The sequence below is a fragment of the Chlamydotis macqueenii genome, chromosome 2, assembly GCF_036417535.1.
Source record: "Chlamydotis macqueenii isolate bChlMac1 chromosome 2, bChlMac1.mat, whole genome shotgun sequence".
Classification (NCBI taxonomy): Eukaryota; Metazoa; Chordata; class Aves; order Otidiformes; family Otididae; genus Chlamydotis; species Chlamydotis macqueenii.
The window spans coordinates 162,164,963-162,175,778 of NC_141557.1; the positions used below are offsets into that span (position 1 = coordinate 162,164,963).

The following is a 10,816-nucleotide window of genomic DNA, read 5'->3' on the forward strand; positions in this document are numbered from 1 at the left end:
GAGCTGTGTCCCCTGCTATGATCCCTTCCTCCAGCCTCAATGATCCAGAAGTGTTTTATAGGTAATGAACTCAAGGAACAGAGAATAATCCTGCTGTAGAGGAATCCATCAGGTAGCAAAGCACCGGGCTGATAGTAGCTCCTATGTCTCTGTGCTGCTGAGTGCTGGCTCTTGTGACTGCTGAAGTCCCTTTGGATATCAAGTAGAGCTGATTCAGGCTTAATGATTTCTCTACCTTGCTCTGACTTTCCTCCACTCTTCTATGCATATTTTCTCTCCAGCATGGGTGGGAATGTGATTGCCCTCTGTTTCAGTAGCCTTTCTCTTAGCTATACCCAACAAGAGTCCTGCACAATCCACAGCCTCACAAAGGATTGTTTCTCACAGCCCCACGGATTATATTTGACTCAATCTGAGATGCTAAACATCCCTCTTAAAACACCTCCATATTTTCTATATCCAACTCCTCCAAAGGCCCAGTACATTTCATTTTTATGTCAGTCATCTACTTCTGCTGAAAAGGAATATTTCATGAGTCAAATAATCCCAAATGGCTGACAAGACCAAATCTTCAGGGGCCAGTGGAGACTTGAGTCTCCCGTGAATCAAGGAAGAAAGACCAGAAAGTAAGGCATAAAGCAGTTGAAGCAGATAGTTCAAAGTTTTATTGTATAAATCTACAAAAGGCTTTGCTGCAATAGCAAATAGAGTGTAGCACTATTCTATTGACAGGTTCTAGAGGCTTGGTGTGATCTTGTAACTCCAACATGACACATGAGGAATAAACTGCCTGATACAGTCAGATCTAGGGCAAGTGATGTCGGCTTACAAAGACCTTTTGGCTTCAACCCCTATAACCTGTAGTGATTCAATGCCTTTTGTACAAGTTGTTTGAATTAATAATATCTCTAGTAAAAATAAAAACTTTAAAGTAGTTTCATCAGAGTCAAATGTAAAATTGCCTAAGGGAAAAAAAAATATCCAGTGGTTGAAATTTGCTAAAGTTTCACATACACAACACATACACACTTCTTCATTCACGTGACTCTGCCCCAGGAAAATAAACTACCAGTCCTTCCTGGAGAGGCTGGTAATATAAACCAGGGTGCTACAAGTAAAGCTCCACTCTGCTAGGAGCAATAATTGAAATAAAATCAGTCCAGGAGATTCAGTTCTGCGCACTCCAAAAAGTCAGCTGAAAATGTATAAACCTCAGGACCAAATTATCAAGTAGCACAGATGGGCTAATTCATTAAAAAGGCAGGAAAGTCTGTGGAAAAATAAAATGCCTATTGAGGCAGCCAGGTCTCTTGAAAGAGACTGTGGAAATTAAGCACCTCAAAATCAAACATAATTTTGACCTTGGCATGATGCATGTGAAGTCTGCCTTTACATGGTTTTACATAATTTTCCAGTCCTGGACATTTTTGCTGAGCATTGTTGGAATGCACTTTAGATCCCATTCTCTTAGTTCAAATGCAAGAAAACACCACAAAATTTGGTTAGGTGGATTTGGTTGCTCAACACGCATACACTCGCACTGACACGCACACTCGCATACCCGGGACAGTTGGCTCTGGAAGAGAGAGGAACCAACTGGACCTCTTCAGCTGAGATGTGAACCAAAACTGTCTTGTTCAACTCACTTGAGCTTTTGTCTTTTCCACACCTTTTGCGCTCCCTGGGTCTGGATAGAAATAGTCATGCCAAAGCCAGCACAGGAACCTCAGTTCTTGCAGTAACTCTGGCCCATGCAGATCCAGGAAGCACTGCTGTCTCACAAGACTCTCCTTTCTGGCAAGACAGCTGGCCCAGTTGTGCAGGCTCAAGCAGTTCAGAAAAGCATCTGGACAATAGGATGCTTCTCCGGACCTCCAGAGCCCTTTGAGGTTTGAAAACTGATACCCGCATGAAATGAAGCTACCCTCAACTCAAAATGAGTTACATCATTAACAGCGTGGAGGGTTCATAGCCTAAGTAGGGTCAGTCATTTGGCAAAGTTAATCAGGGAAGTTTTTCAACTGGTGATCTAGTGAAGATTTCTTTAGGTGAGTCCCAGTGGCCCCAAGTTGCAGAGGTATGGTATCTCAACAGACAGTCGATACAAGCCCAGCATCCTTGCTGTCCCCAAAGCCTGGACTCGGTTCGTCTGTTCTGCCTCTTGATTTCTCTTCATTCTCCACACAGGTGCTTGGAGTACCTGAACCAGCTCAGTCTTTTCTTCATCCTGTTGGACGTGGCTTCCTCCTTTTGTTCTGGCTTTCAGCACCTTGAACATGGCATTGCCATGGGAGGCTCTTTGGTGCACGGATTGCCTTCTGTCTTCCTGCAGCACTCGCTTCTCCCCTGGGAAAGTAGAGCTCTTGGACATAGAGAAGGAAACTCAGCAACAGCAGTAGGGATCTCTGTAAAAGAAAAATAAAAAAAAAAGTGCAGCAGCTCAGGTTGGATATCCAAAGTGGAGAGCAGAGGGGATTTCTCAGGAGATGGGGTTATATCAACCTGCGCTCACTAGATGCCTGCAGCCTCTGTGTCCCACTAGATATTGGTGTCTAAGCATTTGCCAATGGTCCAGCAGAAAGTAACGAATGATGCACACTCTCCCCAGAGCATTAATCATTGGGGTTGGTGCTTGGGTTCCTACATCAAGAAGCTGAAATACCACTTATCTGGTGGTGCTAGCCTCTTGCAAACACTAAGGCTTGACATCTCAAGACCAGCATAGATATTTGCAGCTGGGCTATGCAGTATCTTGGGTCAGGGCTAAGAAAGGCTCACAAGGACAAGTTGAGAGGTAATTACCTGTGCTAGGCTTTCCTTCAGACAGTGGATCTGGCAGTTGGTGGCTGGAGATCCTGACAGCAGGTCTGATGTTGAATCCTTGGTTTTGAAGATTTTTCCCTTTGGCTTTCCTTCCAAATCCTGAGCACTGTGAAGTGATTTCTTCTCAGAGGAGGATTTGAGTGAGTCACTGTAACAAGAGAAGATAATGCTTGTAATGCACGGCCAGCTCATCCTCAGCACTGACACCCACTCCCCGACCACTCATCACGGGTCATTAGCAAGAAATGCTCCCTTCTCTCTGCAGGTGCAACCACTGCCAAACTAACTCACTCTGATCAAGTGAGAGGAGAGCCCTTGCCATTCCTGAGACTGACTCACTTCTAGCAAGGGTGCAGAGCAGACATGCATCTCCTTTGGGCTGTGCATGGACTTGTGATGTCTTGTCACAGCTGGGGACTCAAGCCCAGAGCTTCACAGGGCAGGTCCTTGGGCTGGGCTAATGAAGAACTCCCCATTTCCTCCCCATATTAACCAGCAAGTGACAGACACTGTCTTGTCTGGAAACTTTTCCCACTCACTGTCCTTTATTTCCCTTTGGCTGGATCTCCCTTCCCCTTTCTCCCAATCCTAATCTGTCACTTAGAATGCTTCATGTTGCATTTCAGTTTTGTTTTGTTTTGTTTTAATCCCAGTGCAGGGTCCCCGCTGGAGAGGCTAGGGTCTGAGGAATGTAGAGAGCAGAATATTAGAGAGTTGCCTTACCTTCAGCCTCTTGGAAGGAGGCATGCCAAAGGTCTTCCGAGCCACCTGTGCCAAATGTCACTGCTGTAGTAGTGCCAGAGTCACTTCAGGGGCTTTCCTGTTGCTGCATCCCTGCTGCATCTCTTGTGGAAATGTTACTTATTTGGTCTGGCGATGAATGTAGATGATGCTCAAGATGTGTCCAGCCTCAACAAGCTTTGAAGAGCCAAACTTCCTGAATATGCCTTACAGCAGTTTAAACTCAAAAGTCCTATCATCAGGTGCTAGCCAAAGCAAAGCAAGTGCTGAGCATTACTGTCTCGAGATGGAAAATGTTACAGAGTCCAAGTCGGTCTCCATCCACGGCGAGGAGATGTTGTAGAAATTTCTTTGTGAATAGACAAAGCTCTGTCCTCAGGTGCTCCAGGACAGGGGTGCCAGGCTTTGCAAGAGCATTTTGAGTCTGTCTGTGTGAGTAGAAACTCTTTGTCATGATGCACAAGGCTGAGGCTGTGCCGGGACACACAGCTCCTCTCTTCCCTTCTTTTTGCTTTTACATGGCAAAAGCTCCTGTTGTCTCCACACACCAGCATGGACTCAATTTGCTGCTCTGGGGATATTTTGCTCTAGATTTAGGTTGTGTTTGTTTGTTTAATTCAAAGCATAAGGATTTATTTCCCTTACCTCCCCCCACCCTCTCAAAATAGCTCTGGTGCCTCTTCTCTTCACCTTGGTACCCTCTCTTCCCTGAAAGTAAGCAGACTGCCCCTTCAAGAAATGAGCTCAGAATTTAATTTGAAACTATTTCCTGCTGAATGCACAGTATAGTGTGCAGAGAAAGGGTGAAATTTGCCACTGCACTGCAGTGGCCTTGATTGGAGTGAGCAGAAAATAAGACAAGAAGTAAACCAGTAAGAGCCTCTTGAGAGGAAAAACATTAAAGCAGGTATTAGGTGCAGTGAAATAAAAACCACTAAAAATAATCCAGATGCCTAAAGTTTTCAGTTCCTGAAGTCATAGAATTTCTTCTAAAAAAAGTTTAAAAAATTATGTAATCCTTTGGAGCAAGTAGGAACAGGAAATTGCCAAGTGAACAGAAGACCAATGCTAAATCAGAAATGGGCAAAGGTCAAAAGAAAGATGTCTCCTCAGGAGAGGGACACCTTTTCAGAAGAGGGAGGAGAGAAGGAGAAGGAGAGATCCAGATGGGTAGGAACCCCCAGCCAATTGCTGCACTTTTATGAAGTCTTGAAAGCCGCCAGTGCTAAGCAGCTGCCTCTGAAGTTGGGAATTGTCTCTAGTTTCTTGTTAGGGATCTCTTAATATTGTCTGTTCCCCACAGTGGTGCAAGCAGTATCTCCAGCACCACCATATTGCATGGCTCAAGTGAGGTGGGCAACCACATCCTAAGTTGCCTCTCCCCCATCACCTCCCTCCCCCCCACAAGCAAAGTTAATTCCTCTGCTATGGGCTGTAGGACTGAGCACGCTTCATGTCTCATCTCAGCCAGAACCTCTCTCCAAGGAGAAGCTCCCTAAATATACCCCCTTCTCTCTTTCACATAACCCAGACTGCTGCCTCCCTTGAACTAGCTCATATGACAGTAGCTGGTGGGCTAGGGGCCTCAGGTTGAGTCCCATTGCTTGGCACTGGACTGGCAGTGGTGGAGGGAGGCACGCTTTCCACAGAATCTCCTGATTGAATCTCAGGGGTCCTCTGCGGACTGGGCTCCTCAGAGTGGTCCATATTGCCTTGGACTTCCTTTCCTCTTTGGATCAGCTGTTCTAAGGTCTTGGGCAAAGGATAACTCAAGAAGCGCTTCAATTTAGGCTGGAGGGTGCCTACCACATACTGGATAATCTCCTCCTCATCTGCATCCACATAGAGAGTCTGGTACAAGTCTCTTTTGCGCCAAAGAAACTGATCCAGGGGCTCCCCCTCTTTCTGGGGCAAATCTAGCTCCCTTTTGATAGCATCCCTAGTCAGAGTCCCCTCACTGTACTGCAGGAACTCCTTCTTGAACTCGACCCAGTTCTTGACAGAGTCCTGCTTGTACTCCCACCACTTTTTAGCTGGGCCGTTCATGTGGTTTTGGATCTGAGACAGCCAGTACTCCTCTGTTCCACCCACCTGCTTTAAGTATTCCTCCAAGTGGCTCAAGAACTCCCGGGGATCCTCAAAGACCTGAGTCTCCACTGGGGAGGCTGGAGCGTCCTCTGACACAGAGACCCACTGGTAGGAATCATGGCCCTGGGGAATGCTGGGCACCTCCCCAGGAGGAGGGGTCAGCGCATACATTTGGCTCATATCAAGGGCATAGTCATAAATCTCCCCCTCACTTGGCCTTATCTCTGGGCCTCCCACCCCTACGGACACAGTCTGCTTGCCATGGTCTCCAGGGCAATATTTACCTCCCATGGACTCCAGACGGTCTGCCCATTTCTCCAGACGGAAAAAGACCTCCTTCCAAACATTCATCTCTCTCTTGACCCACCTCTCCAGATGGGCAATTGTTTCCTGGCACCTGGCCAGACAGGCCTTGATGGACTTCTTCCATCTTTGGTTATCAGTTGGGACATGGTCCTCTAAGTTATTCTCTAACTTCCCCACTGACTTCTGCAAGCCTTTCAGCTCGCGCTCCACCTGCTTGGACACCTCAGACAGGAGGTGCCGGTGGGTCCTCCTGACATGCTCCAGCATTTCTGCCCTACATTTCCCTATCTGCAAGATCACATTGGGCTTGTTGGCAACTCCACGGTGCCCCTGGAAGGAGTGGATGCCCGCATTGGTGACATTATCCAGCTGCATGACTCCGACCGCGCAAGTATCAAACACAGAAAGAACTGGGTTGTAAGCCGTAGCACTAGATCTGGCTCTCAAAAACCCCACTACGACACTTCCCAAAAGACACACAGAGACTTCTAAACCCCCCTCAAAGGACTTTTCAACACAAACACAACCAAATCAGATACCACCGCAGAGCGAGCTGTTCAGTCCCCGTGGATCCTGGAGAGAGTTGTAGGCAAATTTCTCCCGATGCCCAGCTGGAAACGTCAGTCTCATATGCTCAGGGTGTCCCAGAGAAAAGCAGGATCCTCCAGGAACAAGGAGAGGAGTTAGCTAAGATGTCCAGCCTTGCACACGTGCCTGCTACCTGCTCGTCCGGAGCTGAGAATCTCAAACGGTAGAGAGTCCTCACTGGAGAAAAACACACAGCGATGCACACAGAAGCTGGAAGCTGCTGCAAAAATCCTGGTGATTTCTCCTCCGGTAAACTTGTCGAGTCAAAAGCGCTTTCACTAGAGATGCAAAGAGCTGCTTCTCTTCCCTGTCTGAACTGCCACTAGTCCAGGCTCCTCCATCTACTTATACCCCACACAGCTCAACATGTGGGTGGTGCCCTGCCTCCTCTCGCACTCTCAGCACGGCGTTCATTGGAGGAAAAGCAAGGCCGGTGTCTGTGGCAACCCAGATCTTGGCAGCCTCCCCTTGCTTCCCACCCCCTCACGCACGCCCCCAGATTCGACGCGAGAAGCACTTGAAAGGTGCTGGAGACAGTTGGGTAGATGGATGAGTAATCGCACCTTCCGCCTTTCAGATTGCAGGAAAAACACTTATTCGTTCCACAACTATTTACTCAGCAAGGTCATCATTAGCATGCTTCCCCTGGCAGGACTCGTAGTGGGGGAGATGAGGAGGGATTCAGTGTGTCACACCAAGACAGACGCCCACAGGCCCCCACACACCCTCGTGTGCATGCACACACACACAGCGTGAGCTCACTCCTAATGCAAATGCTTGGAAATGGTGGTAAATCAGCAGGGAAAAAAAAAAAAAAAGGAGAAATAAAATGAGAGAGAAAAAAGACAAAAGGAGAGGGGAAGCAGAGGGGGAAACACACTAAGGACCCATTTCAGTACAAACTGGAGCACTCTGGACTTTCTAAAACATCCCGTGGGTGGGAGTCATCCCCGCTGCTTAATTGCACCAGACCAACCGCTATCTTGGGAATATTCGGTAAGGGAGGGGAACAGCATCCCGGTTTTCACACCAAATTAAATCCGCCCATCAAAAGCCTGTGCCGTACTTAGCCTGAATCAGATGCTTAATCAGTTAGCCAACCCACAAGCGCAGATGAAGCTACATTTGTTCTTTGCTCTTGACAAAGCAGGAAAAGCCAACCATAAAAGGAGCCCCGGGTCTTACATAAGCCAGAGATAAAGGATTCCCTAATCCTAGAGAGTTCCCTGCCGGAACACCCTCGGAGAGGTACTGAGGACATCCGGGGCTTCTCATCTCCTCCCAGTGACAGTGGCCGGAGGCAGTGGGATGCTGATTCGTGAATATCACCTGAAAAAAAAAAAGGTTTCAAGCCTTTTGCTAGCGGGGAGGTGCCTTGCCTCCGCTCGGGGTGGTGGGCAGTGTGCGAGGGAGGCTTTCAAATTGGTCCTCACTCCCATGGCTCCTGGTCGCTGATAAGGCTGGTCTTTCAGTGAGATCCTGCTGAAAGGAGGTCTCAGTGACCCCCTGCATTTGGTTAAAGCAGAGTCCCCCAGGATCAAACCAGCAGTGATGAAGCTGAATGGCATGAGGGACAGGGATCAGGGCTCCCTTTGCCCCCCATATCCACGTGCTGTGGGAAGGCACGTGCCTGTTCCCTACAAGGTGATGGCACAGGGACAAGCACTTCTGCTGTATGGCTCTCTGGGGAAACAGGAGGGTTATTTAGGGCAGCAGCAAGCTGACACAGAAGAGCTGCATGGTTTGGTTGAAGGTGGGGAGTGCCAGTGAGTGGGGAAGGGGATAAAATCCTGGGGGTGTAAATCAGGATTCCCAGCCCTTTATCCTCCACACATATCATGACAGTGATATGACTGGCAGAGAGCTATGCCCTCTGCCTTGCCTACTTTTCCACTTTCACCCAGGTTTCCTGAGAATTAGATTTTTCTCTGTCTGTGTTTGGGTTTAGAAAGGGTATTGTAGTTCAGCCCCAATCGGGACCAGACTACGCAGTCTCTCTCTCACTCCCCTCACCCTCCAAGAGAATAGGGAGAGATAATGTAAGAAAAAATGGCTCAAGGTTTGAGATAAGGACAGGGAGAAAATCCTTAAAGTTACTGTTACGGGCAAAACAGACTCGACTTGGGGAAAAACTTCTCCCCTCCGAGCGGCACGGGGCGGGGAGAGGGAATGGGGGTCGCGGTCAGTTCATCACACGTCGTTTTACACTGCTGTGTCATCGTCAGGGGAAGAACTCCTCACATTCCTCCCCTGCTCCAGCGTGGAGTCCACCCATACACCACAGTCCTTCGTGAAACTGCTCCAGCATGGGTCATCTCTTCCGTGGCATGCAGTCTCTCCAGAACGGCCGTCCCAGTGGGCCCTCCACGGGACACAGCCGCCTTCAGGCATCCACCTCCCCCAGTGTGGGGTCCTTCACGGGCTCCAAGTAGATCTCTGCTCCTCTGTGGACCTCCATGGGCTGCAGGGGGACAACCTGCTCCACCATGGTCGTCACCACAGGCTGCAGGGGAATCTTGGCCAGGAGCTGCATTACTCCTCCCCCTCCTTCTTAACTGACCTTGGCATCTGCAGTCGTTCCTCTCACAAGAAAAGTTCTTCACAACAGGCTGGCAGACGCCTCTCAGAATCTCTTCACATCATCCATCTCATCTCCTCTCCACTTCTTGCAGCCGGGCTGGGCTGAGTCGGGCCCAGTCGGCTGCCTGGCGAGAGGCCAGAGGGTGAGGCCTGCAAGGCCCATGAGGCCTGCACCTCCCCCTCTGCGCCTCTGCCTCCGCTCAGCCGCTTCACATCTTCTCTTCTCTCTTTTTTTCCTATTTTCCCCTTCTTAAATACGTTATCGCAGAGGCGTTATCACGGAACATTCTGCTACCAATCGGCTCTGCCTTGGCCAGCAGCAGGTCTGCCCTAGGCCCGGCCGAGTCCACTGAACAAAGGGGAGTGACTTCTAGCAGTTTCCTACAGAAACTACCACCTTAGACCCCCCCTCAGTAAACAAAACCACAACAAAGGATCAAATGTCATTTATCTGAGGATTTGGGACAGATCTGGAACCTTTTATGCTGCATTCTGTAAACCCCAGAGAGTCCATCTTAAACCTGCCTTGCCAGTAAGAGACCACATGAATTGGGAGAGATTATGCTATCTATACATCTCTGGATTAATGAAAAGGTTTTCACCCAAGATCCTCAGAAATGATCCTTAGAAGATTGCCAGTGGATGGGGACAGGTTACAGACTGGATTTAAGTTGGCAAGGTGACTTCATTTCAACCTCACCTTGTCCCATCAATTGCTGGCATCTGGAATGAACTGGCTGTAAAACCTACTCCATCAAATCTGTGTCTTTCCAGCCCCTGCTACCTCCATTTCCTTTTCTCTTAGTTTTCAGTGTGGGGGGATTCATCAGGGTCTGAATGGCCTCATTGCCGATTAGGTCTGGTCGTAGGATCTCAGGATTATTAAGGCTGGAAAGGAGTCTCAGGAGGTTTCTCGCTCAACTTCCTACTCTAAGTTGAGTCAGCCAGTGGGTCAGATGTAGTGGTTTGGTTTTCAGATTTTGAAAACCCCCGGTACAGGGGTTACACAATCCTCTTTGGGCAACCTGCTGCACTGTATGACTCTCCTCAGAGGGAAAACCTTTTTCCTTATACTCAGACTGTGTGTCTTGTTTCAATTTATGCCTGATGTCTCTTGTCCTCTCACCAGCCACCTCTGTGAACAGCCTGGCTTGATAACCTCCCCTTAGGTAGGGGGGACTGCTGTTAGGTCCCCCCGAAGCCATTGCTTCTCCATCGTGGACAAGCCTTGGTCCCACAACAGACACCAGGTAAGTGCTCTACCTCTGACCATCTCAATGGCCTGTGCTGAACTCATTTCCAGTTGATCAATGTCTGGTGCTAGGGGGCCTAAACCTGGTCACAGCAGCTAGATGTGGTCTAATACATCCTGAGTAGAGGGGGATAATTACTTTCATTGGTCTCCTGGCTGTGCTCATGCTTCCACAGTCCAGGATATCTTTTTTGCTGCCAGGACACACTGCTAGATGATGCTCAGCCTGTTGTCCTCCAGCACTCCCAGGTCCATTTCTGAGCCCCAGACAGTCAGTTACTGCCAGGGACTCTTTCCTCCTAGGCACAGTATTCATCCTCGTTGAATATCATAAGGTTTCTGTTGGCCCTTTCCTCGAGGTTATCCAGGTTAATCATATTCTGCAACCTTTCCACTAAGCTCTCCTCCTAATCTGTGTGCTCTTCTTCTGTGGAGGTT

At 48.7% G+C, this 10,816-nt stretch overlaps 1 protein-coding gene and 1 long non-coding RNA gene across 2 annotated transcripts; both read right to left on the reverse strand.

Moving 5' to 3' along the window:
- Positions 1 to 638: 638 nt before the first annotated feature.
- On the reverse strand, positions 639 to 4,392 carry LOC147601864 (uncharacterized). The gene is made up of 3 exons (XR_015257910.1): positions 3,547 to 4,392; positions 2,803 to 2,971; positions 639 to 2,405 (listed from the first exon to the last, which is right to left on the reverse strand). It is a non-coding gene; the product is annotated as an uncharacterized LOC147601864 (long non-coding RNA).
- A 623-nt stretch (positions 4,393 to 5,015) lies between these two features.
- ARC (activity regulated cytoskeleton associated protein) lies at positions 5,016 to 6,333 on the reverse strand. Its single transcript, XM_010121679.2, has one exon. It carries the CDS (start codon positions 6,331 to 6,333, stop codon positions 5,119 to 5,121), a length of 1,215 nt encoding a protein of 404 aa, XP_010119981.1. The 3' UTR covers positions 5,016 to 5,118.
- Between the last annotated feature and the right edge of the window lie 4,483 nt (positions 6,334 to 10,816).